This window comes from Aulonocara stuartgranti (genome assembly GCF_965226115.1).
Source record: "Aulonocara stuartgranti genome assembly, chromosome: 8".
In the NCBI taxonomy this organism is placed as follows: Eukaryota; Metazoa; Chordata; class Actinopteri; order Cichliformes; family Cichlidae; genus Aulonocara; species Aulonocara stuartgranti.
In genome coordinates, this window is record NC_138959.1 from 22,612,248 (window position 1) to 22,639,949 (window position 27,702).

General features: G+C 42.5%; 1 protein-coding gene across 6 annotated transcripts in view; it reads right to left on the reverse strand.

The window, feature by feature from the left end:
• Positions 1-762: 762 nt before the first annotated feature.
• The window catches only part of ep300a (EP300 lysine acetyltransferase a), a 31,989-nt gene continuing 5,049 nt past the window's right edge, over positions 763-27,702 (reverse strand). The window contains exons 3-31 of one of the 6 annotated variants that reach the window (XM_082543631.1): positions 25,045-25,224; positions 24,274-24,592; positions 23,877-23,990; positions 23,231-23,470; positions 22,743-22,848; positions 22,493-22,615; positions 21,913-22,030; positions 21,536-21,623; positions 21,285-21,356; positions 20,828-20,913; positions 20,492-20,641; positions 16,592-17,083; positions 15,744-16,164; positions 15,516-15,634; positions 15,308-15,371; positions 14,967-15,142; positions 13,266-13,354; positions 9,658-9,768; positions 9,197-9,253; positions 9,024-9,101; positions 8,852-8,919; positions 8,370-8,520; positions 7,780-7,926; positions 7,537-7,650; positions 7,237-7,402; positions 6,964-7,131; positions 6,655-6,816; positions 6,255-6,536; positions 763-6,085 (exon numbers count right to left, since the gene is read on the reverse strand). In XM_082543631.1, coding sequence (XP_082399757.1) covers positions 3,008-6,085; positions 6,255-6,536; positions 6,655-6,816; positions 6,964-7,131; positions 7,237-7,402; positions 7,537-7,650; positions 7,780-7,926; positions 8,370-8,520; positions 8,852-8,919; positions 9,024-9,101; positions 9,197-9,253; positions 9,658-9,768; positions 13,266-13,354; positions 14,967-15,142; positions 15,308-15,371; positions 15,516-15,634; positions 15,744-16,164; positions 16,592-17,083; positions 20,492-20,641; positions 20,828-20,913; positions 21,285-21,356; positions 21,536-21,623; positions 21,913-22,030; positions 22,493-22,615; positions 22,743-22,848; positions 23,231-23,470; positions 23,877-23,990; positions 24,274-24,592; positions 25,045-25,224 — 7,539 coding nt within the window. In that variant the 3' untranslated portion in view covers positions 763-3,007. Of the gene's footprint in view, positions 6,086-6,254; positions 6,537-6,654; positions 6,817-6,963; positions 7,132-7,236; positions 7,403-7,536; positions 7,651-7,779; positions 7,927-8,369; positions 8,521-8,851; positions 8,920-9,023; positions 9,102-9,196; positions 9,254-9,657; positions 9,769-13,265; positions 13,355-14,966; positions 15,143-15,307; positions 15,372-15,515; positions 15,635-15,743; positions 16,165-16,591; positions 17,084-20,491; positions 20,642-20,827; positions 20,914-21,284; positions 21,357-21,481; positions 21,624-21,912; positions 22,031-22,492; positions 22,616-22,742; positions 22,849-23,230; positions 23,471-23,870; positions 23,991-24,273; positions 24,593-25,044; positions 25,225-27,702 lie in introns of all 6 variants that reach the window. The other 5 variants (XM_082543630.1, XM_082543632.1, XM_082543628.1 and 2 more) reach the window with 5 other exon arrangements.

Here is a 27,702-nt window from a genome sequence, read left to right on the forward strand (position 1 = left end):
TTGTTTGTTTTTTTTAGGTATGCATGTCCATATTTGACTGAGAGGGTAGAGCTGGAGATTTATCAGCTAATCTTAGCACAGTTTAGACAGCTTAATCAGCAAATTGCATCTTTAATTTACTGCATTTTATTTGAACTTACTGTGATGCTAATTTAGGCTAGTAAAAACAAAACTCCTTACTGGAGAACTTGGAACAGCTGATGCATTTGCATCACTTTGCACAACACTGTGATAAAAAAGCCATTAAAAACAGTCATTCCCCTAAGATGCTTAACTTTAAACCATAAGTAAATACATTATTCTTACCTACACAGTTGTGGTCTGTAAGGAAGGAACTTGGAAAAAACAAATCTCAGGCTTAAAACTCGGACAGAATCGTTTTTCTGAAGGCAGCTTCAAATGACAATTCAAGAACTCCAGTTTGGCACTTCGTACAAGATATAGTAAATTTTAAGGACTATATACACGTGTTTGAGAGTTTGAAAAATATCTCATAATATCTGATCTTTTAACAGAAAACATGCTGACACAACTTCTTTCTAAAATGCTAGAGCTGAACAAACTCGTCCCCACAGGATGACAAAACAATTTTCAGTGTCCTCTGGCAAAAACCCTTTAAACCTCTTCATCGCTTAAATGTGGAATTTTTTTAGACTTATTTACTGTCCATCTTCAAATGGCACAGGCTTCTGACTGATGCGCAGATGCATCATATTGTCATTAATAACTGACAGAGAAAAAAAAAAGAAGTTTTTTTTCCCCAATGGTACAAACATACTTTATTGTACAATTAATTTATTGGCAAAAACAAAAACAATCAGACCACCGAAATAACTTAAAAGAAACTAATGAAAATGGAGCAACAGTTATTTTTGCTTTCTCTCAGCAAGCACCAAAACTGTTAACAAGAACAAAAAAGAAAAGAAGAGAGTGGTCAAAGATTCCATTTGAATACTAAACAAATATTTAAATAGTCTTACTTCCAGTCTCTTTAGGAAAAAGAAATGATAAAAACAAAACTATTTGTTCAGTTGCCATCAGTTTGTACAGTGATTCAGTATGTTTACAACTATATTCATGTACATGAAACATTTCTTCAAAACAACCAAAAAGAAAAGAGAAAAAAAAAAAGAAAAAAAAAAGGATGGTATAATATACTCCAAGGCCTCCCCAGGCGAACTGAAAGACTGTCTGCAGGTTCTTTTTGCATCACCATAACATCTTTAATACAAAAACAAAGCATGTTTTATCTATTAATTCCTGTAGCTTCAAGTTTTATTTCCAAAAAATAAAATTAAATAATATATCTATTTATAAAAGACAGTTTTTCCTTGTTTTTTTTTTTCTTATAAAATAAGTCTCAAGATATATTGCCACCTGGTTTCTGATGCGTTCCCTTCCCCATACCCAGCAAGCCCGACCTTTAAGAAAAATAGTGAGCATGTGAATATTGTGTCTTCAGTCCTCTCCATAAAAAGCTAAATGACCAAATTTGAACTCTTAAGTCACACCTCTAACCGACCCCAGCTTCGGCTCATCGTCGTACAGGTTTCCTGTCTTAACTGCTGAGATTGTTTAGGTGTGTGACTCGGTTGCTATAGCCTCCCTAAAACCTTACACAGAAAAAGGCGCATTGGTGCTTGTGACCGACTACACCCCATACTGTACATTATAGAAAACAAAACAAAACAATACTGTACAGTAGCTCAGGAGCACTTTTTTTTCCAAACACATACAAGCAAATATTCAATCAAACAAGAGGAAACAACAGCAGAAAATGTCTCTGCTCATAAGATTTTAAAGTATGTACACTTATTTTACATCTTTCACTTTCATTACAAAAGAAAAAACAAACAAACAAAAAGTATCCAAGTCCACCATTTCTTAATTTGTACAGTACTAACAGTGAATTAAACCTTGTGGCTGAGAGGCAGTCGTGAGGGTGTGGGACGGGGGGAGGATAAGGATGTAAGGAAAACCGTTGGGGTTCGGGATAAAGGCGGGATTTTAGCGACCTCTTCTCCAGGTTACTGTTCATAAATGCAGCTGTAATATATGTACACACAACCTTTTTTTTTTCTTTTTCTTTTTTTAAATCATCAGCGAGCTTCAACAGCTATAATACAGGTATATAGTACGCAGGTTGTGGAGCAGGAGAAGTTAGGATGAAGAAAGTGTGCACATTCACAGGAGAAGTGCGAAGAGGCGGCCCCATAAGGGAAAAAAAACAAAAACAAAAGATCTTACGGTTTAATTCAAATTATAGAAACCCTGACGAAGACAAACCTGGGATAGCTGTCAAAAAAATGTAAAAAATAAATCAAACTGCATTGAACACACCTTCCTAACCACCCACAAACCCAATAAATATACTTCTGAATCGCTGCAGTCACTGGAAAAAAAATCTACGTTTGTGTGTCCAGAAGAAGGGTCGGGTAACGGAAGATATGTTGATGCCTGATTAACGAATCGCCGAGGGCACGAAATAATAATAATTATAATAATATAGAAATAAAATAAACGTACTCTGCAAAATAGATACAATCATGATGGGTATTTGAGGAGAAAAAATAAAAGAATAAGAAAAAAAAGTACATCATGTCAACTCTCATTTTTAGCAACATTTGAAATCTTAAAAATATTCATAAAAAGGCAAAAATTCTCAGTCCCCAAAAATATTGTCATATACTTAAAGAAGTAATATCTTCAACCTGAAACACTGACCTTCCACCTTTTTTGTACACAATTGGCAAAAATATATAGATATTTATTAACAGCAATAACTTACCATTGTTTTAATTTATTCAATTATTGACTTCTAAGATTGATGTTGCATCTCCCATAGGAAGGAAGCTTTCAGTTCATATTTATACATCAGAAAAATATTTAAATAAAAAATAAAAACTTCTAAAACCCCAAAGCTGCCCCGCTCTCCTTTCATGGCAGTTTGTCATTTGGGGCAACAGATCAGAGCATCACGACGGAGAGAGACAGTACAGAGTCAAGGCTACATCAGGTTGTGGTTAATGTTCGTTCCCAGCTCCTGGTTGTTGTTGTTGCTGCCGCCGCCGCTGTTGTTGTTCCCACCCAACATGTCTGATTGCCCCCCTTGTCCACCGTGCATCCCCGTCATCCCACTCAGCTGAGACATAATAGAGTTCTGGTCCGAATTGTACTGACTAGGATCTACAGAACTACCTGGCTGCTGTTGCTGGGGTTGTGGAGGTTGGGGTGGTGCCATGTTGGAGTAATGTTGACCGAGATGCCCTGGGTGGGGCGACCCACTCTGGGTCTGAGGGGAGATGCGGTGAGGTGAGGGCTGAGGCTGGGAGGAAGGCTGCATGCGTGGGGACGGGCTGGAGCGTGGAGGCTGCGACTGTGGCCTTGGTGAGGGCTGAGGGGACCGGACCTGACTGCTGAGCGATCCAGCTGGACCGAGTCCTCCTTGTCCCTGTAGGTGGTGATGGGGGGACTGGGCCATCTGCTGCTGGGGACTCATAGGACTGCTATGGTGGGCTGGAGAACCCCCTCCAAGGTGCTGCTGTTGCTGCTGCTGCAGGAGCCTCTGCTGGATATTTTGGGCAAGCATGGCTTGGGACGTCTGTGGCATTTGGGGGCCACCACCTGCACCACTCTGCGGTTGTTGCCCTGGCCCTGATCCACCTTGTCCAGGCTGGAGTGGAGGTCCTCCAGGGCCTCCACTGGGGCCTACATCTTGTCCTTGAAGACCACCCATTTGATTTTGCTGCTGCTGCTGCTGCTGCATCAGCCTGTGCTGGAGCACTGCAGCTACTTGTGACATCTGGTAGCCTTGCTGGCCTAACTGTCCTGGCCCACCTGGTGGTGGTCCTTGCTGCTGGGGAACCCCTACACCACCCCCAGGTTGGGGTTGAGAAGATGGGGGTATCCCTGGCTGTCCCTGGCCAGGCTGCATGAAGCTTTGCTGGCCTTGTTGCTGCTGGAGTCCTTGAGGCTGCTGGAACTGGCCGTGGTTCCCCATTTGTTGCTGTTGCTGTTGCTGCAGTCTTCTCAAAAACATCTCTCTGAACTGTGGTGTCATATTGGCGATGTTCCCTTGCTGACCTGGTTGCATTGCTCCCTGTGGCTGCTGCTGTTGTTGCTGCTGCTGCTGCTGCTGCAAAGTGGCCATTTGCTGTTGTTGCTGTAAGTTTCCTGGCAACATCGGGCGCTGCTGTAACTGCTGAAGCTGAGCCATGGTGGGCATATTTCCTCCCCCTGCTCCACCCTGAGGGATGTTCATCCCTGGCTGGCCTGCCTGGTTCACATTAACCTGCTGTTGTCCATCCATATTGGCAAGCTGGTTGGCTCCAGGCGCTCCTACACCAGGCAGACCTCCAGCAGCTCCTTGGAAACGCACACCTCCAGGACCTCCTTGCGGAGGCCCGCCTGCTCCTCCAGGGCCACCCTGAGCACCTTGATACCTGGCTGCTCTCTGCCGAATAAAAGCAGCCATGAGCGTTGGGTTGGAACGAAGGATGTTGAGGACTTGCTGCTGTTGCAAGACTGAGCTTGGGGAGCGTAGCGCTCGCAGGAGATCTTGTAGTGCTGCCTGTGGCAAGTTCCCCGATCCAGCTACTAATGAAGCAGGTACCCCCCCTGCTCCTCCAATTGCCTGCATCAGCCCTCGGTTTCCTGGTTGAGGCTGCTGCTGATTCAGCATTTGTTGCTGTGGTTGGGGAACTGCTGGCTGCTGCTGTGGTGTCATATGACCCATCATGTTTGGCCGTTGTTGTTGGTTCATGGTTGGTCCCCCAGCACCCCACTGCTGGTTTGTTGGCTGAAGCTGTCCACCTGGCTGGACCTGCTGCTGAACTTGAGGCGGCAATTGTGACGGAGGACCACCCTGTTGCATCCCTGCTAGCGTTCCTGGTTGCTGTGGATCTAACATAGTCCTTCCATCAACTCCCTGAGCCTGGAGCGGCATGCCCTGGGCCCCAATGTGGGGCATTCTCATCTGGGCCTGGTTGTTCTGATGGTGAGGATGTGGAGGTATCATGCCCCCCTGTCCCAAGCCACGCATGTGTGCTTGGGCGTGAGCCATCTGTCTCTGGGTCTCTGCCAGGCGCTGGATTTTTAGTGCCGTCTCTACAGCAGCCAGGGGTGGCCCTTGTTGCTGGCCTTGGACACCCATGGACCCCTGGCCTTGATTGGGTGGTGGTTGTTGCTGAGGAGGGGTTGCTGGACCCATTCCAGGTTTCCCAAGGGGCTGATGAAGAGCAGGGACTCCAGCTGGTCTGGGGTTGTATGGAGGCAAACTACCAGGATGCTGCTGCTGCTGGAGCTGCTGGAGATTTGGTGGCTGCTGCTGAAGCTGAGGTACCATCTGCTGCTGAGGAGAATTCATCATCCCCCCTCCACCTGCTGACGGAAACTGGTGGAGATGGTGTTGAGGGGGGATGCCACCACCTTGCTGTTGCTCACCTGGAGTTCCCATACCACCCATCCCAACCCCCTGCTGCTGAGAAGGTGCAGACATGTTACCCTGGGTAGGTGTCTGTGGGGTAGGGGGCTGCGTTCCCGATGTAGGGGTACCAGGACCAGTAGCTCCATTGTTGGCTCCAGGAGAGGGTTGTCCATTTCCCCCAGGTGCTCCTCCTGCAGCGGGCTGGCCCACTCTCTGCATGCTGGCCATTCTCCTTCTCAGCATCTGAGCTTGCTGAAGCCTGTGCTGCAGCTGCTGCTGGCGAAGCTTGTGCTTGATATTTAGACAGAAGGGGACTGGGCACTTGTTTTCCTGACAGTGCTTAGCATGATAACAACACAATGCGATAAGCTGCTTGCAGATGGGGCAGCCACCGTTGGTTTTTCTCTTGCATCCTTTTGTGTGCTGAACGACACGTTTCATCTTCTGGCAGGACGGCAGAGAGCAATTGGCATTTCGGCACTGGCATGCGTGGACGAGCGACTGGATACAGCGCTGGATGCTGAGGCGACGGGAATCTCCGGGACTCTGAGTGGCAGCGGCAGACTGATTGCTGCTCTCATCATCCAAGCCGAGGCCTAACTTCTCCATCTTGTGCTCATGTCCCTTAGTGTTGTAGCATGTGATGCAGAGGTCGTAATCCTAAAACAGATGACAATAGAGACAGTTAGAAGTGTAACTTGGAGGTTTTTGAACAATTACAATAATAAAAATAATAATAATAGTAATAATAATAAACCCAAACGCCACCTATTTTGCCCTGGGACAAATCAGACAAACCAAACACACCTCACTTCTCTTTCCAACTCACCTCACAAACAGTACAGTGGAAGCGAGTCTCCACGTGGTGTTTGCACTCATTGCACGTGTAAACGAAGCGGTCCTGGCTTTGGTTGTGCAACTCCACCAACATGCACGTTGAGCTCCACATGGACCTCCTCAGCGAACTGAATTCAAGGTGCTTGTCTCGGGCCAGTGTCAGGAAAGCATCACGACCATCCATGAGGTCACATGCCATCAGGGGATCTGGGTCAGCAATAGGGGGCAAGGCATTTGCCATTGGGCCTGCAATCAGCCGAATCACAAAGAACACCTAGGAGAGGAAAAGAGAGGAGATCAGATGAAACGTAGTCTTTAAAACAGTTTCACGTTTTTGCCAGCAGCTCATCCCCCAAAAATGGCAAAACCTCAAAATCCCCCACCCCACATACCTCTTTGTGTTTTTCCATAGTGGCATAGAGTTTCTGTGATAGGTCATTGGACACATTAGGCATCCCAGGCTTCTTCTTATTGGCTCGGCTCAGGCTGCTCTTGTTCTTACTAGTCTTTTTGTTGTTCTTCTTCTTTGCATTTTTGCTGTCTCCTTTTGTGTCCTGCACCAAAAAAAAAAAAAAAAAAGTGGTTTAAAACAAAACAATCACACTGATGAGAAACTGACGTTTGCAATGCTAACCCTTATTCACCCCTCTTTCAATCAGTGCATTTAGATTCAAGAACTACATTGAGTCGTTAATTCTTACATCAACACTCTCATTGGAAGTGCTGTTCTCCTCCCTTTTCCTCTCCTCCTCCTCCTGCTCCAGCTCCTTGATGCTCTCCTCCAGCACATTAGGCCAAAAGTCCCCCTCAAAGTAAGGCAATTCCTTGGCACTGGTCAAACGATCCTCTGTCGCCTGCTTGAATATATCCTTTTGGGGTAAACAGACAGTATTGTTATTACGCATGTATTATACAATAAAGTTTATCTTTACTCCTGTTCTAAACCCTCCAGAGGTCAAAGAATGCCTCTTTACCTTGTAGTCATGCACTATCCGTTCTGCCACAGCTTTATCCAGCATTTTCTTGTACCACTCCTGAAGGCGTTTGGGCTTCGGGATCTTCTGATCTGCAGGGTGACAGTGGAAGATGTAGTCGTCGCCTTCGCTAGGTGGGCAGGCCCAGATGTGGCCGGTGGTGTAGCTACGAGTTCAAACAAGAGAACACAAATCAAACACCTACTGGACAAATTAAACTATATCAAAATAACAACTTTTTATAAGAATTTGTGTAGCCCGGAACAAAAAATGTTTTTTTTTTCTTGTAGCAGCACTCACCCCAATTTCTTCACATACTCCAAGTAGCCAATGAGTATTTCATGGTAAACTGCTGTTCTTAGACAGCGCGGCCGAAAGAAGTGTACGCTATCCAGGTAGGAGATGTACACTCGCCTGAGTGGATGAAAGAAGAAAAAATTTAACTTTAAAAAAACATTGTGTCAAAACTGCATTTTAAATGATTCCAACATAGAAAAACACAAAGTACTTGGTAAAAGTTTAACAATATGGTGATATCTTTACCTCTGGTTGGGCTGAGGGCAGTCAGATCCATACTCCTGAACATGCATACCAAAGAAACAGACGTCTGCTCCATCAATGTCCTCGAATGCAAAAAGGGCTTTAGTCCTGTATGGGAATGACTCTGACATCTCGCCGCTGTCCACAAATCTGGAGACAAAAACACGAGTTAATACAGGAGCTGTGAATAATGTGAATCTGTACAAATCAAATGAAAGCCTATACTCACAGACGTCTGCAACAAGCTGATAGCTAGATTGCATTTATTTCATCATAATTATTAGCTTAATCACTGTTAGCTTCCATTTCAACACTATTTTAATCAGGAAATTTTAAATTAAAGGCAAAATCTTTTGTTTTAAAAGCATTTATAGCTTTAACTATCCATTACTCCGTTCTTTACAATTCAGTAAATCGAAAAATTAATTCACAAATAAACACTGACACCTTTCCTTATCTCAATTAATGAAATGTTGCAGGTTTTACCAGACGCAAGATTTCAACTTGAATTCCCAAAACGCCTTGATCTAGTTGACACACAAGAGCGGATGTAGGTAAAACCTAGCTCCAGCTCTGGATGAAGAGTGTTGTACCTGGACTTCATGCCTGGTTTGACCTCCACGACTTTATCAGATACATGAACAACACGAATGAAGACCTCTCCAGACTCTGGGTGGGCCTGTCGCTTTAAGAAGTCGTTCACCCTTTGCTCCAGAAAAACCCCCAACTTCGTTTGGGGCAACCCTGTGGGACAGTTAAGTTAGTCAACAACTGTATAAAACAGCCAGCACGAAATGACAAATATAAAAACTTCTGTTGGTAAGTGTACGTCTAACACACTCTGAACAACTGCAGGGAAAGACATCAAGCTGGAGGAAAGCCAACACAAACTTTAGCTGTAATTATTATTTTATGTCAGAGTTTGGTCAAATGGTTATATGAGCAACATATAGCCAAAGTTAATTCAGGTATAATTTTATGCATATACACCCACATTGCACCAACGACAAACTGATCTGTGTGAAACACTAAAAGCTGCACAATTACAAAAGTGAGCTCACAAATGTCCACTTACTTTTGGCAGAATACTTGTTTTCCTTCCTCGCCTTATTCGACTTCTTTAAGCAGCCATCACATACAAAACTATGAAACAGAAACAAGATGGATAAAAACCAAAATCAGTTTTTACCAAACACCAGCTGGACTTTCACAGAAATCAAACAAATGGAAACAAAAAGGCTATTTACCCTTCTGGCCAGATTGTGTCATTGTGCAAGACGCATATCTGATGCATCTTCCGACCACAATCCATACATTCAACAAACCTGACGAAAGGGACAGAGGGGAGGACACAGCTTAGACCAAATCTCTTCACCCCACCACAAAAATTAAATTTGCCCACGACAAAAGGCAGACTTACAGCTCAGGGTCCAGTGTGTCGTTCTTCTTCTTCTCAAACTGATCCTTGCTTATTGATCTAAAACCAACAAAGAGGGATACTGTAAAACTGCAGCAGGTGGAAATTGAAAATAAATTATTGCAAAACACTTAATAAAATCTCTTTCAGGGGCATGCTGAGGAAATTAATTTTGATTAGAAATTGAGTGGAATGCAGAAATGTTCATTTTCTTTTCTCGTTGACGTATTAAAATCTGCTAAATCAAATATTAGGTGTGGAGTCTACATCCCATGGCTTTGCTGGTAAAGTTTACACCATGAAATATGATTTAAGCACACCTATTGCAGTTTCTTTTTTTCCTATAATAGAAATGAACAGTGTAGACTCACACAAGAGATTAACTGGAAAGCATTAAAAAGCATCTAGCATGCTGAAAGGTGACATTTAAGTTCAAAAATCACATTTTATTAACTAATACTCACGTCTGTGGCTGGGTGGGGTCGTCACCCAGGGAAACGGTCTCTCCCTGGATCTCGTTGAAACACTTTTCGCAGTAGTGGTACCTGTTAGCAAGAAGCCCAAATTTTGGTGAACTACACCATTCCCCACAGCACAGTCAACCACAGACAGCGCATGGGAGGGCAGTCACCAAATGGTATAGGACATGGGCAAGGCAGGGTGCCACAAGCCAAGCAAGCAGGAAGTGCAGGAAGGAGGAACGCAGGACAGCAGGGAAGTCGTCACCGCAACAGCCAGTCATGATTGTAAGGGGTGAGGGAATGAGGTGGAGGGGGGGTTGGTGGTACATGGTGGGGCAAGGCAAATGCAAGCCAATGTTGATATCACAATCATTTGAGGAGGGGAGACAGACACGTCGTATGGGAACAAGACGAGACAAACATCCAGGACAACACACAGCAGAGAGCCGAGGCAAAGCACAGATTAGCAATTTGGACATGAGAGGATGAGCAACAACAGCAACAACAACAACCACCACAGCTAACAGAGCAGGAGCAGAATCAACAGGAGCTAAATGGGAGCAGGAAGCTGTGGCACAGGACGTAATACAAACACTCAACAGATAATGAACAAGCACAGACAACTGCTCAGCTGTTCATTCAGGAAGTTCATTTTAAAGTCGGTCCTTTCACATTCCGCTAAAGTTTGCATGACTGGACTTAATAATGATGATGATGATAATAGAAATAATTTTTAAAAATGATCAAGGGAAGATTTTGAAAGTGTGGCCTTTATTGTCCAGTTTCTTCCTACTTCAATTTGCGTTAGCATAGTTTCCCCACAGTTCCATTTTGCTTTGGCGAGTCACCCATTACTTTTAATTACATTTAACATTATTGATTTACTAGTAACCAATCCACCACAGTTATTTTGAAAAGTCTGTCACTGCCAACTAGTTTCATTCCTCACCATCTCATTTCCCTACAAGTAGGCTAGTCCTCAATATCCTTCACCTGTCTCAAGTCCCTTGTCCTTTGGTGGAACAGACTTTACTTGACAGTCTCTGACTACAGCCTGTGATGCCAGTTTTGATTGGTTGTGGAGAGCCACCCTAACCAGAACCTGCAGCAGGGTGGAGAGTTATGTCTCGCTATGCTGTAGAAAAAAATAAAAAATAAAATTCGGCACCTGGAGTCAAAGGTGACAAATCAGGAGTCCGTCCACTGGGTAGAGAACTTACTAAGGAAGGCAGATGATTGAGCCTCTTTGATCATTGTCACAAAATATAAATGCTATTTATTTATTAACCATTTTAGGAAGCGAGGGAGTGTTCGTTTGCAGTTGTTCATGGGTTTCCTGCCTCGCTACCACACAGATAAAATCTAATACTGGTGTTTAAATCTCCAAAAGCCGATTCTGTTCATCTGGACGTAGCGTTTTGTGGGAGAAACGTTTCGTCACTCATCCAAGTGACTTCTTCAGTCTCAGCTGACTGCAGGTTTCCCCAATCTTATAAACAGTACATTTGCATAATGACTGAAACCAGCCCACTGAAGGAACAATGGGCTGGGAGGTCAGTTCCTTAATCTTAATTATGCAAATTCTCATGACCATTGATCAACAACCACTGACCAAAGACCACTGATCAAAGACCACTGATCAATGGCCATGAGTACCATTCACAGAGAGTTGGGGAATGGCTGCAATCACAGCATTGTAAGATGGTGAAAGATGTACCCTTAGGCCCCCTCCTCGATTCAGAGATGGTCTTTCCCTTTTCACGTAAATGGCCTCCTTGACTCCGCGCTCAAACCAGCGTTCCTCCCTGTCCAGGATGTGTACATCCCCATCCTTGAAAGAGTGTCCACTGGCCTGTAGGTGTAAATAGACTGCAGAGTCCTGGCCTGACGAGGTAGCTCTTCTGTGTTGTGCCATCTGCTTCGCCAAAGGTTGTTTGGTTTCCCCGATGTATAAATCCTGGCAATCCTCCTGGCACTTAACAGCGTACACTATGTTACTCTGTTTGTGTCGGGGGACCTAAAAGCCACAGAGACCCGGTGTTTAGAAAAAATGTGTCTCAACTGCTCCGATACTCCTGACACATATGGGATCACTACAGGTTTTTGCTTGGGCAGCGGTTGTCCTTCTCTCATGGATCAGCTGGAGCTTTCTTTAGGTGCCTTTCCAGCTTTGAAAAAGTCCAGCTGGGAAACCACATTTACTCAGGGCCTTCTTGTTGTGCTGTTCTTCTGCCTCCCTGGCCGCTGTGTCAGTGGGGATGGTGTTCGCTCTGTGTTGTAGTGTCCTGATGACACCCAGTTTGTGCTCCAGTGGATGATGAGTCAAACCTTAGATACTGATCCGTATGTGTAGGTTTACGGTACACGTCAGCTTTTAGATGTCCCCCATTACTGATGGAAATCTCACAGTCTAAGAAGGCTAACCTGCCACTTTTCATATCCTCCCTGGTGAATGTGAGGTGTCCGTCCACCGAGTTAATGTGATCCGTGAAATGTGGTACGTCCTGAGATTTGATTTTCACCCAGGTGTCATAAACAAATCTGAACCAATGGCTTGGTGGTGTTCCAGGGTAGGATAGCAAAGCCCTCTTTTCCACTTCTTCCATGTACAAATTGGCCACGATGGGTGAAACTGGGGAGCCCATGGCACACCCATGTTTCTGCCTGTAGAACTGACCCTTGTATGTGAAGTAGGTGGAATGAAGACACAGTTCCAACAGCAAACACACTTGGTCGATGCTGAGAGTGGTCCTGTTGCTGAGGTTGGTGTCATCCTGTAATCTCTTACGAACTACCTCCAACGCTTCCGTGACTGGGATGCAAGTGAAGAGAGATGTAACGTCGTACGAGACCATGGTTTCATCTGCCTCCATAATGACATCTCTCACCTTCTCAACAAAATCCAGGTTGTTCTGGATGTGGTGTTCAGAGCTGCCCACCAGCTTGAGGATCGAAGCCAGAAACTTGGAGATGTTATAGTAGGTGACAGAGTCGATCATGCAGACAATCGGTCTTAAAGGAGCACCCTGTTTATGTATTTTCGGTAAACCATACAGACTTGGTGTAGACTCCCCTGGGTACAGCCTGTGGTATGAGGTCCGGTCAATAGCCTTGTCTGCTTTGCACTGGTGTTTAAATATTCTAAGCTTTCTTTAAAAAAATCTCTCTCTCACACACACACACACACACACACACACACACACACACACACACACACACACACACACACACACACACACACACACACACACACACACACACACACACACACACACACACACACACACACACACACACACACACACTTCTAAAAGAATGTGATCAGAGGACTGACTGTTAAAATGCCAGTGCATTAGGCACCACATGGAAATATTTAATACCAAAAAAAAAAAAAAAAAAAAAAAAAAAAAGGAGAACATGAAGTGAAGGGAAGTGTTTAGGGAAACAAAATTAATCAGATAATTATTTGGCATTTACCTCATATTCTCTGAATACTGGCCCACTGCTAAAACTCTTCTTAATGGCTCTCTTCTATAATCTCTTCCTTTTTTACTATCCATTCTTCCTATTACCCTTCATTTCTTTATTGCTCTTCCCTTCTCCCCCCATACCTGTTCTGGTAGCTGAAGTATGCAGCGTCTCGGGGGATAGTGCACAGCTGCTTTCCATAGCAGCACAACGTCTGAGGAGAGAACTCCAGCTGATGGAGAGAAGCAAAGAAAAATGATAAACAACTCGTTAACCTCTTGACCATCAACAACTGAATCTTTAGCCACTCAGCATCATGTGAATGAGGCAAACTCATCAGTGCCCTCTCACTGGTATAGCCTACGATACTTATAAAAGTAATGAAATAAACTCCCCGAGTCTTACTTTTATGTCCCTGGACCTGTATGTGGGGAGTTCGACCTAGGCAGCTATTCCATCTATGTCATACGATTAGCATTGAAGCTGCTGGATAGTGCTACTTCAGTCAAGTGCAACGTTAAATTGCACCGCACCCCCGCACTCTTGCTGGGACAGCTGCCCAAGTTAACAACCCCACACCACACAACAGTACTATTATCAAGTCTAAGCACTTCTTAAAACTGACCTTCAGTTTAATCACACTGTGACAGTGGCAAAGATATATACACAATTTCAAGAAAAATGTTTGTACTTGACTTGAGGAACCAGAAACAAAACCTGAACCTGAAAAAAAAACTCACAGGAGACAACATTTCCCAAGTTCTGTTTAGGTTTTTATTTTATCTGAGAAAAAAAACTTTACTGATTAAGTCAAGTTCTACTTCGATTTGTCACACTGTACTATACCTTCAGCCAGCTTTTAATAATAGAGGGGCAATCAGTTTTGTTATTTGTCTGCAAAACCAAAAATAGAGTCTAATGAGAGCTGAAATGTGATATCGCAGTGGCATGCTCAAGGCCAATTTTAGCTATGAACCCACTTCACTTGCTTCTGTTTTCAGGTCTGAAACATGGTCAAGGAATTCAAACACACATCTTCAACCTGCGTTTTATAAAACCGTAATAGTTTTAGGCTCCATGGATTGGTTCACGTGTTGAAACAAAACCTCTATAAAGTATAAAAGTGTAAGACTTTATCGGCATCACTCCTTAATATTTAGCCAGATACACTAAGCCCTGGTTTACTTAGACTCTGGTTCAAGTTCATTTGTAAATACTTTGATGAGTTAATTGGCCGGGATAATTTGAACCAATGCAAACGTGCACTCAGGTCTTCACACCGTGTCAGGATTGGGCTTCTTCACCTTTGGTGTTGTTACCAACTTAGCACCTTAACTTGAGCAGTGTAAGTGACGTCCTACAACTTGGGAACGCGATACCAATCCAGTGCATTAATAATGCTTTGCTTCTTTCTTTCTTTCTTTTTTTTTTTTAAATCCGCATACATACTGCAAATTTCTGCACAGCAGCTCAGATGAGAAAGAGCCATTTAGGAACACACACTTAGCTAAACTAAATTAGCTTATTAAGATAAGGGTTAGTTTAATAACCAATAGTTGTTTTATTTATTTTTTTAATAATCGTGTGAGCTCTGGGCTGCTATACAAAACATTTGGGACATTTGTCTGTCTATGTAATGCACTTTCACTAGATTTTCTGGCAGATTGCTTGTGTTTCCACTTACATGCACAATACTTGCCGAACATACAAATGACTCTCAAACCATTACCGAACTCTGTTGAACAGCTCTAACCTATGCAGTGCTGTTGCCAATTTAAGAGTGACCTGTACCCACTCCTATTCCACCTCGTCCATTCAGCCAGTTATTCCACACTTTGTCTCACCTTCCTCCCACAACAGTAGCCAAGACTCTGCATCACAGGGTCGATCTCCTGTTCGAAAACCTCAGCCAGCTTGGAGCAGTACTTGTAGACTCGTGAGGTTTTGCGATTGTACAGCCAGGCATTGTTGAACATCAGCCAGATGTCTTCCACGTACTGCCAGGGCTCCTGGTACTGACCTAAAACCAACACACGCAAACCATGATGACTTTCCAATCTAGAAATCAAAAAACTTTTACACTTTTAGTCCTCCCTTCTTAACACATCAACTTCTAACACCCCCAAATCTATGCTTTTTCGTTGTGGTCTACTAAGTTTCCATAAATACAGCAGCACATACTAACCTGTGTCTAGCTTTCGCTTGATGGTTGATAAGTCCATTGGGTTCTTCACAATGTCAAAGTAATCCTGGAACATCACAACGTCAAAACAGAGCAGTTAAGCCCTCTACTAAAATTTGTACGAGTTAAAATGCAGATAAAAAGTTAGACTTTTTTGCAAATGTGAAACTGAGCAAGTATAAATAATCTAAACCTCAGCAGGGGTACATACAGGTATGCAGAGCAGTTGAGGATCAACAGGCATTCTGAATGGCAGAGACTCTGGATCTTGTCTGTAGAGCGATTCAAGCGTGGGCATCAGGGCCTGACGAAGCTCCTCCGGTTTGAAGACTGTAAGAATGATGGAGATTAGAGGGCAGAGTGAGATGAAAGGATTAATAAAACATGATTCATTTTCAGCAGGTGTAAAACAGCTGGTAAAAATGTATTTTTGACTTACTCTTCTTTTTCACTGGGGCCTGCGACACGACTGCTTCCGAGCTCTCCTCTTCATCTTTCACCTCTTTCTTCACCTCTTTCTTCACCTCCGGTTTTCTGTCTTCCATCTTTACTCCTGACCCCTGTGTTGTAGTCGACGTTTCCATAGGAACTCCTTTACCGCCTTCTCCAGAACACTCTTCTTTTTTAAATTCAGATTTCACAGGCTTTTCCTCCATTTTGAGGTTGCCGAGTTTCCCTCCTTTGGAGCAGCTCCCAGCATCGCTCTCGTCCTCCTCATCCTGATGTTTGACCTCCATCTTTATGTCCACATTGGTGGCTGAAGTGTTTGACGCCGGTTGCTGGGACGAGGTGTCTAGACTGCTGACAGAAGCTGGGGTCGGGGCCTGACTGTCGGCTGGGAATGAACCCTTCTGGGATAACTGAAGAGAGATGCACAAATTAGATGCATACAAGTAGTAAATATGCAAGTGGTGCACAACAGGGGAACATGCAAGTAAAACTGAACAAACTGCTCATAGTTTGGTGTTACATTAACAGAAAGGGCAATGCGACATAGCTTAATCCTTCTGGCAGTTGCTTGGAGCATCAAATCTGTAAAGAACTTTGATGAACTGTGTAAATTTACCTTTGAGGCAAAGCATGCCCACAGCAAATCACTGATATCATGATGATGATCTGATTCAGATATTTGTGCTATTATTTATAAAGTATTTTCTCTTTAAAGTATTTTATTGTTGTCTAAAACTTTTCAAACTTAAAAGACCTGATTTAAAAAAAATATTTTTTAAAGTTTCTAACTCATGAATTAAAAATAAATGCCAGTTTTTAATAATAAGGGACACTGACCGGAGTACGTGGCAGCTGACTGCCATGCGGTGTTGAACTTGAGGCCATTCCAGGATGAGATGGAGTGGTTGAACCAGCAGGCCCCATGTGTTGCTGCTGGAGGGGCTTGTTGGAGCCAGGACCCTGACCAAGCTGGTTCTGCTGAGGAGCTGGGGGTGGCACCAAATGTGATGCATTAGGGGTGTGTGGTTGTGGCGTCTGCGACCCAGCAAGCCTGGGGGGCGTCTGGTGGGGAGTAGGTGATCGGCTGTGAGCAGGAGAGGGTGAGCTGCCACGCATGGGCCCCAAATGAGGGTTGGAGTTGGGTTGTTGGTTTGTGTTAGATGGAGTCATTGATGAGGCAGGGGCTCCAACAGCTGAGTTGGGACCTCCACCACCCACGCTTTGAGGCCCCATTGGCCCTACTGGAGGGACACCACTGGGAGTGCCAGCTGAACCCGGCTGTGCTAGAGGACTCGCAACTGAGAGGGGGGGAGGAGTGCCCATCTGCGTCTGAAGACAGAGGTAGAGTTGGTTAAGAGACAGAAAATGTTGTTCTTTGGGTAACCTAAGAATGTATGTGATCAGATCACATCAGGATGCTTTATATTCTATCCATGTTTCTTAACATCACGCTATAAGGAAATTGTAACAATACTGCCCGAGGATGGCAAGAATGAAGAGGTTACTCATCTCCTACGTTTACATTTTACCGCATAAAGTTTTATATTAACCCAGAATATTGCAGTTCTATCTGATGATCCAGGAATTATTGGAGTGTGTTTTCTCTTCTTCAGGTTTAAATTTTAGTTTGCTACATTTTAAATGGGGATGCACCAATCCGGTTTAGATATCTGCCAGTACAGAGTATCAGTGCTTATGTTAGTTTAAAGTTACAGTGTGCATAAATTTCACTGTTAGATGTCAGTAGACTGGATTGCAGATTAGAGTTAACACCCCCCCCCCGAATTCAAGTGCACTAGCTACAGTGGCTCCTTCAGGTAAAACATGTTTAAATTAGCCAAGAGATCAAAAACAATAAAAACGCCCGCTCACCATGACTTTACACTCCATGTCTCATTGATGCGGAGATGAATTATTGAGGGTAAGTTGAACTGCTGATAAGCGCTGCTGTTTTAGCATCTGTTAGCTGGCTTTAGATCCACTCAAAAGACAGTTTCACTAACATTCTTGGACTCAGTTACTTGACAGTCCACATTAGCTGTCACAATGTTAGCGTATAACCAGCTGTCGACGTTGTTTAGCTGGCTCCTTGTCAGCTGTTCTGAGATGGGAGGGTCATGTGTCTAATCTGCTGACATTAATTACTGTGACGATATCTGGAATAAATAAGCATGTTTATGCATGTTTTCCTGTGTCAGAGACCTGACTTCAGTTCAGGAGATGAAGCTTAAGATGTTAAGAAAGAAGATAACATTTTGTGAAGATGTCAGTGGCATTTTCTTTCCTTTGTTGGTGAAGGTTATGTCTTACAACTGGAGAAAGCCTATGTATGAAAATACATATCTAGTGTCTTCTCCTTCAGACAAATTTAAATCAGAGGTGGGCGATATAAACTGTATACGGTAGAAACTATATAAATTTGGCCAACGGTAGAGATTTTGACTATACCATTCTACCGCGATAGCGCATGTTGATGGTGTCATCAATCTGCGCCTGTTTTGGGTTGAAAGCATTGCAGCAGCTGCAAACAACATCATCTGCAAATTATGCCGGGCGACAGTCATAGCAAAGAGACGAAGCACTTTTGGAATATGGGGAAAGCCAAAAACTGAGCTTCCTCCACTTCCGTACCATTGATTCATTAATGCTGAATTCTCTCGCAACTGCTCTATTCCCGTGTTGTTGCAGTATATTAATGACTAACCTTGTATTGTGGATGGATTATCTCAGTTGTTCTCCTGACTGAAGTTTGGCCCGTTTATAGCATCCTGCCATGTGATTGCATTTGTCCCTAACCCCCAGAAACCCTCACGTTAACTTTTATCAAGTGGAAAAGTGTTAGCGTTCATCCTTCAGCTTCACTGTGCTAATATTATGCTAACGTAGCGGTTTTGCTAGCGATCACGTAGCACATCATTATATACCAGCTAGTCCAACTTCAGTAACCCTACAAACGTCACTGCTGTTTAATTTTCTGTCTTCATTTATGTTGGAAGTGATAGCAGAGCTGTACGTTTTAATTTTTTCAGAAATCTCTCAGTCAGAACATGCTATATCATGTTTAGGTGGAAACTAGCGAGCTAACTTCCTGCTAACTTCTAACTCAGTTGAATTTACTAAATTCTGTTTTCATGGATGCCTGGATGTTAAACTTAATTGTTACACCTGGTAAAGCAGCAACGCCTATCATTTTATTAAAGATGAAAGAATTTAGACAGTTTTTAACTCTCAGTGATGCCGCAGTGGGACCTGAAGCAGACGGAGTTTTGGACCCAGATTACTCCAAAAGGCTCCTGACTACGGCAGCCGTAATGCTCCGGCAATCCATCAAGCGGTGCGCCTTCATAGCTTACCAAAGTCGTACTAAAACATAACTTTACTTTTTGTCAGACTCGGGGACAACAGTGTTGTTTCTGTGCGGCCATTTCCCTGCCAATTTTGAAAACTGCCATAGTTTTCAAAATTGGCAGTTTTCATTTTAATAAAGGAGACGCTCTCACGACTCATCGAGTGTCACTGACTAGTCAATCGGTAGTATGCAGTCTGTTGGCGTGACATTTTTGGTTTGCCTTGGAACCCACAGTCGAGTAACTACTAAAAAGTACCTGGTACTATGACCTAATGGAAAACCCTAAAAACTATGTTGAGGCATGCCAAACTGACCCGAGTTCTAGTTACAGAAGTTTCAGAGGTATATCCCTCAAAACTAAATGCAAGAAAGTTGCATAAAATAGTTTTCAACCATAGGAAATTTGAGTGTCTTCATAGTTTCACTTTTAAGATGCACTAGTTTTCGTAAACTGCAGGAAAAACAAAAATACTGTTGTGCACAACGACCAAAAAAAAAAAAAAAACCACAACGTGCATCAAATTAACTATTTCCAACAGTGCAATTTAATTTCTATGCATTCCAGAAACTACAGAAACACCAGTAAACTTTTGAAAGGCCCTGTAGAGTTAAAAAACTACGTTTCCTATGAAAAATGACGTCACTTAAAAATAGTGCCTGCTCCGGTGGGCTTAAAAATTACACTTTCACCTCAGCGTGAACATCATTAGGTTACTTTATACTGTTGTTATTTACACTCGCACTAGTTTCACCTCCCCTTGACTCACAGCGAGTGCACACAGATATACACACCTCTCATGTAGAGTGGAGCTAGCAAGAGACAATTGAAGTCAATATTAATTAAATTGGCGACAACACTTTTATTACTGTAAGTGCAGCAAAAGCTTCCCAACAACCGAGAGAGAAATAAACAGACACGCAGGGAAAGGATGGTTGGAGCTTTTCAATCATGTCAACTCACTTGACCACAGTATGTGGTTGAGTAAAATGTACAGGCCTTTTCCTGTTATAGCTTAGAGGAAGCTATATGTACTTCTACTGGTATATGACAGAATAACACAGAACAACATAGAAATGAACCAAGTTACAACTGGAAATATATCTGATCCAAAGGGTTGGTGCATCCCTAGATTTACATGTATAACTAATGGTTAGTGTAGTGTGTACTTACAGAACACGATGACCTGCACAGTACTCTTTACAATTCTCCTCCTCACACCCAACACATTAACAACAGAGTTTATATTTGAGTTGGAGGGGGAAAAATGAAAGAGAAAAGAAAAGAAAGGAAGGACTATTTAGGTCCTTATTAAAGACCTAAATATGAATTGCTACAGGTACAATCAGGGTTTCTAAGCAACATCAAAAAGAAGTGCGAGCCCTCTTACCTGCACCATACCTCCTGGTCCCCCAGGTGGTGTCATCCCAGACTGAGCTCCAACTCCAGGTCCTGAGCCAGGAAACTGTCCCTGGGACATATACGGGGCTGGCAGCTGGTTAACATTGGGCTGCCCCACCCTGGGTCCAACCATTCCCATCTGAAGTTTTAAAAAAAAAAAAAAAAAAAAAAAAAAAAAAAGCACTGGTCTTCAAAAAAACCAAACTTTATATTTTCTTAGAAGTTTGTTATAAAAAAATCAAATTAATTTAACAGCTACTCATTTTATTTCCCCCACTCTTTAAACTGTGTTCTTCTACATATCTGAAACACTGTGTGTACTCACCTGGTTGCCAGATGGTCCCAAGGGTAGAGGAGGTGTTGACCTCTGGCCCATAGACTGTATTCCCATTTGGTTAAACTGATTCATACCTGACAAAACACAGAATTTATGATATACAACATAAACATATTTTACATGGATTTTATTTTTCAAAGTAATCAACACTGGGGGGGGGGCTGTGTCAACATGAGGGCAAAGACACTCAACTCTAAAGCCTTCGTCATCAGAGTGAGCACGACAGCAGATATTAGAGACGCGCAGCTACTCCAGCTGTCTATGTCCACAGTGGAGATTAATCATGGCATTACACTCAGCCCATTCGGCTCCAAGTTAACATTTGGTAAAACATAAATAAAAAAAATAAATAGAAAATAAATAAATGAATAAATAAAAATAAAAAAATCAGTGTAAGCTTCAATTCCACCATAAAATGATGAGCCTGCAACTACAGATGTTTTACCTGGGCCTTGCGTTCTGTTCATCTGATTTGGTCCTGCTGGTCGCACCATTACCGGGTCAGTTAGGGGACCGTCTGTAAAGATAGGGGAGGAGAAGAAGGAAGTTAAACTGCTGTGTGTTCACCAAGCATGAGCAGAACACTTTGAACAAACACTAAAACGTTTCACTTCTTCCCCTGCCCCCAACAGGTTCACTCACTTGGAGGCAGCCCAGTAGGGGGCTGTCCCATGCCAGCAGGTCCAATGTTCACACCTTGCTTCTGCAGTCGGGTCCTCCTCTTCTCTTCCAATTCCTTCTGGATCTTGTAGATCTTCTCTGCCAGCAAATGGTAATACTCAGCCTGTCAAAAGAAAACAAGAGATTAAGGACATTAGAAAACAAGAATTTCAACACAGAAAGGACACAAAAATATAAATTATTTTGAAAATTATAGAAGTATTTTGAAACTCAAGTAATACCAAATCTGTGGCTCTCTTTCATCTTGGAAAAAGACAAGTTAACAACAGGAAAAAAAGACAGGGGTTCACCTGCTGCTATAAATTTAATGAACAAGTAATGACAGCACAATGACTGACATAGATACTGAAACACCGACACCACTGATTTCTCAAGTGTAAGGAGCAACTTACTCTGCTGTTAGCCGATTCATACATGTCACCCTCAACTTTTCGGGCATAAGCCACCAGGTTCTCCATTCGACGGTCCTTGAGGGCAGCGGGATCTGGAGTCGGAAAGATGGCCTGGACACTGTGGAGGGACAAGTAAAGAGGAGGACAGAAAACAGGATGAAGGAAAAAATGGTGGAAATTATGTAGTTTTTAACTACAGCGCGGACAGAGGTATGTGTCTGAGATGAACATGACATGGATATCCAGTCTCGATGGCATCATTCAGATCCCAGAAAAAAAGGAAGAAAAAAACCTTGATGAAACCATGCAGATAACCCTCCATCTATTTCTGAAGCATTCACCATATTTAATATGATAATCCACCAGTATGTTTTCTATCTATGACTACAGAAATACATGACACCTAATTTTTTATATCCAGGCAGATGAATGGAACTTAAAAAAAAAAGAAAAGAAAAAGAAAACACAAGCCCCCCCCCCCCCCCCTTTTTTTAAATGTATTCGCACAGCAATGCTAATTGTGATCCTATGTGCAGTCCAAAACTAAATAAATAATGCAGCTTTTCTCTTTAATACTTACAGCTTGTGTACCAAATGATTTCGTAGATCCTGTGTGATGTCCTCATGCCAGCTTTTCCTCATGCCTGTGGCGGAGGGAGGGGCTGCTGTGGGCATGGAACCGACCCCACCAGCATCATTCAGACTAGAAGAGACAGAGTGAATCCTTTAAATGGCTTCTTAAAATAAATGTATGTCCTAAAACCCTTGTAGAACTGACCAAATCTTTAAAAAATAAATAAATACAATAAAGCCTTTGTGTTTGCTCTTACCCCTGGTTGTTCATATTAAGATGCATCATTGTATCTTGCAGCAGACTAGCTTGCTGGCTCTGAGGGGAAGCACCCACACCTCCATTCACTCCCATAGGATTCACACCTACACCGCATAGAAAAGAAAGGAAATTATATATGTTTATTCTCAGTGTCATCCTAACAGTAGGACACAATGGACAAGCTTTTGCCTGGACATGTTTTTCAACATATCCAGGGGTTAAGATAAGCTACATAGCATGGAACATATTCTTGAGATGATTATTTTTCCTGGAGATCTGACAAACAATTTTATATAGCTATCTTCATAGCTCCCACCAGCGATAAACAGCTTTTGAAAAGCCACTTTAAGTATACAATTCACTCATTCTGAAAGCTGAAGGTCCTAACCGCTTGCTGGCATTGAAAAAAAGAAATGCTTAGCATTAAGCTGTAAAAGAGCAGACAATTCAGACAATGTCTTTTTACTGAAAATAAACTAAACTCACCCATTGGGTTCAGAGGCCTCACACCAGCCTGCCCTTGAAGGCCTTGGTTGGGCATGTTAGGCTGGGAAGTCTGAGCCTGGATTTGGTTCCCTTGGTAGGTGAGGCCCAGAGCAGCATAGGCCCTTTCTATAGAGCTGGGATCAATCTGGCTTGGCTGATTGAGATTGGGAGCACTTGGTTGGCTACCAGGGATTGTACCAAGTGAGCTGCCTAGTCCTGTAGCAGCCCCTGCAAGTAGAGCTGTAAGAACACAAAAAACAAAAGTTATGAATGAATAAAATAAGCTAAGAATTAAAAAATAAATAAATAAAAATCATTTACTGAATACTTATAGAAAATTCAGCAAAAATTATTATATTTTTGTGCTATAATATAATACTGACTAGTATATTCAAAACAACGCTGTCATTTCAAACCCAGTACAAAATCATACTTACATTATCAGCATTACAACGTTAACCCCTAATTTCCTTCGGGATTAATAAAGTATTCTGATTCTGAACATCAAACTTGGTCATTATTAATACATTTACACAATATAAATGTGTAAATATATTGATAATGATAACAGCACAGTATCTAAAAAATTTATCCAATGGTATGAAGGAAGGTATATTCTTTTGTTTGGTCGGATACAGACACTCACACTGCGTGTTCCTCTTGTCCCCGGCATTCTTCAGCGGCAGGCAGACAGGACAATCATGTCGCGTGCAATTCTTCCAGTGGGAGATGATCTGCCTCGATGATGCACAGTGAGCAACTGTTGGTCAATGAGGCAAAACAGATATGGAATCAGGAGTTGGGAAATGGAGGTGTATTAGAGAAGGAGGGGGGGAGGGGGGGGGGGCTGTTTTTTTTCTTTCTTAAGTACTACTCTCAAAAATCAGGTAGCATAATAAAATTAAGCTTCATGTGCTTAAGCACTAAACCATTTTAATAGGTGAGATACACTTTCATTACGAGGAACGTTGCCAGCTTGACAGCTACAGAAGGGATTATTTTATCCAGTGTTTCCAGGAGGATGCAGCATCCTTTCTACTTACCCTGACAGGACTTCCCAGCCTGGCAGTGAGTCATATGGTTGAGGACATTCTTCATAGTCCGGCAGTGGGGCAGGTTGCACTGCCAGACTTCACCATTGGCCTGCTCCCGCCGCTGGCACTTGTGTGCATGTAGCAGGAGTACCAGTTGCTGCTGGATTAGCTTGCGTTTTTCAGGGTCGGCTGTGGGCGGTGCTCCGGCTGCAGCGGATGCTGCAGAAACCTGGGTACCAACTGCTTGAGCGCCCGGCACCATCCCGGGGGCTCCTCCCACAGGTGCACCTGTGGGACCACCCACACCTGTCTGTGACTGCTGTGTGCCCTGGAAAGAAAGTGGGCGACAACAAGACAAGGTGAGACGGAGGAAATAAGAGAAAAGAAACAGAATAAAGAGAAGGCAGAAGATTAGAGGGAGTAAAAATGGAAGAGGAGGTGGAGGAAGAAAATAAAAGGATGGTGTTTACAGCAATACTAGAGTACTGAGTGCTCAAGTCAAATGACAGGACATGAAGAGGTAATGCAGCAGGAAGAGGTAATTTAGTTTCTGATTGTGTTGGGAGATTAAATGATAGATTTGACAGATATCTGTATTGTCTGACTCTTTCACATCAATTTTTGCTAAACGCTCACACAAAACATTTTCATCATTACTGGCTATCAACCAGCATCAGTATCTGGTACTGTCCTAGAGTTTATAGTAATCTACTAATTCATAACACGGATCAGAATACAACTTATTTATTGGAAACATTCTCTTGATCATCTCTTCCTTACCATGGCGCCCATTCCTTGCATGGGCGGGTTCTTCTTGTCCACATTGAACTGGGCCATGCTATTAGCCATGGAACCTTTGTTCTGGAGCTGAGGGCCCAGCCCTGCGCCTCCCAGACCTTGATTCCCTTGACTTCCATATGGGCCTCCAAAGGGCCCCCCTGGATTCCCCATCATCCCCATCTAGCAAATGAAAATACAAGTTATTTTAATTTTTTGAAAAAGAGAAATGTTTGTGTCAATAATGAAGACAAGGATAAAACAAGACTTAAAATTATTCTATGCCTTCTTTTTGTTAAACTGCATGTCACTGATATGAGGATGAGTTGAGCATCTGAGCTCTATACATGCCAGCACGTTGTGCTCTTATTTTACCAAATAATCTTTTAGTGTAATCAAGTCTCAAGAACCCAAGTCTCAGTTGTTAAATAAGCTGGATTTGTGGATATTTCCACAAACCACGAACTTTATAAGACCGAAAGTTAAAAAGGAGCAACTAAGTCAATGAAATCTCACAGTAGTGGAGATAGAACATGTTTTAACCATATCATTAGAATATAACCTGAAACAAACGAAAACAGCAATTCACAGTAGGAGAGAATGCAACAGCAATTCTGATGCGATTCTCTTTTCTCCCTCCACACTGAGGAGGCCAACACAAGCTCATCTGAGTTTTTCCTTTAACCTATTCCTAACCAGGAATCCCACTCATTGCATTTGATTGGGTAAACATCAACCATCAGTAGCTCTACCACAGTGAATCATCTTCATCACCAGTAGGGCTGCCACGATTAGTCGACTAGTCACGATTACGTCGACTATCAAAATCGTCGACGACTAATTTAATAGTCGACGCGTCGTTTGAAGCTTTGTAAGATCCCAAAAGACGCAGGAATGAGTAGTAGGATTTAAGAGTGTAATAACGGACTGAAACAGAAGATGGCAGCACTGCATGTACAAGGATGCCAGCTGCCGTTAAACCCCGAAGAAGAAGAAGCTCTGTCCCAGAATTCATAGCGCGGCCCAGCCCAGTTTCCAACAATGGCGGCAGCTAGTTAGTTTTAATGTTACTCTTATTATTCTTTCTGGGTCACAAAATAAACGTTTAACATATTTTCAGGCGAGAATGTAGCTGTGTAAACCTCAAATATCTGCTCAGTTTATCAAGACACCACATATTTTCAAAAGCGCTCCGACGTTTTCGGAGACATCTGTTACCCACTAGCTCGATAGCGAGCCGGGGGCTAGGCTCACTAGAGCCGTGAGAACACCGGACTCCCGGCAGATCGTTTTCAAACCCACTGCCGTCTTTCGCTACTCAGGTTAAATATATATAAGTCACTTAGATAACTTAAAATGTTATTGTTTGGCTTTTTTTTAGTATTTTATTTGTTCCTGAGTAAATCGGTTTGGCTGAGATTAAAGTTATAGTTCTTACACAGCTGAATAAACGTCAAGCAGACAGCTGATTATCAGAAGTGTGAGATGCTGGAAAATTTACTCCGGTGTCCCGTTATATTTTAGATAGCAAGGAGTTGATTAAACTTCACCGAAACAATCTGCAGATTTCATTAAAATTTAATAAACTATCATCTTGTCTTTATTTTTAGTTAGCACCTTAAACACTTAAAGCTGTAAGCTAATGATAAGTTATATAAGAGCAGATGCTGCTGGTGCAATAAGCTGTAGTTTTACGTCCAATGGATGATGATCTGATTAGTCGACTAATCGCAAAAATAATCGGTGACTAGTCGACTATCAAAATAATCGTTTGTGGCAGCCCTAATCACCAGTACCTGCAGCTGCAACATTTTACCATCACTCCTGTGGGACTGTCAATCACACAGATGGACTCAAAAAAAAAAAAACCCAAGTGCACTACTTACGTTTGTTAAAATAAACAAATACAACCATGAACCTTTAACCATCTGAGAACAAACTGAAGTCCGCAGCAAAGAATAAGAAATTCTAAGAAATAAAAACAGGATTTGAGAATTTCTTGTGCCCCCAAACATTATGTCTTAAGTCTAAGTGTCTCTAAATAGAACTTTGTTAACAATGAAAAAACGTGAGAACACCTTTCATAATTATACATCTATGCCTGCTTAAATTCTTAAGTTTTGAAATTGTAAGGCTGAAGAAAATTCAGTCTTATTTAGAAAATTACCTCACAGATGAACAAATTACTATTAAGGCAAATAAGACTAAGTGTGTGCAAGGGTTAATTTCCACTATTTTGCATTTGCAAGCTTCTTGCAAATGTAGATTTTTTTTCCCTTTAAAAAAAATTTATATATATATACACATATACATACATATTACGGGTGCAACGATACACAAAATTCACGGTTCGGTTCGGTTCGATACTTTGGTGTCACGGTTCGATATTTTTTCGATACAAAGAAATGTTCATGCATTTTTAATTTGTCATTTATTAAAATTATAAATATATATTTTAACTCAAAAGTACAGTTTTTAAATTTAACCCTAACCCTTGTGCGTGTTTTTTATTTTGACAGCGAATGCGCACCTGCGGACCACTTATGTGCAGCCCTGGTTATTTAGCTCATCATATTGCAGCCACAGAAATTCTTTTGTCCATGAAACCATAAAGCTGCACTTTCTTTTTGCCTTATAGTCTGATTTGTCATAACTTCTCCG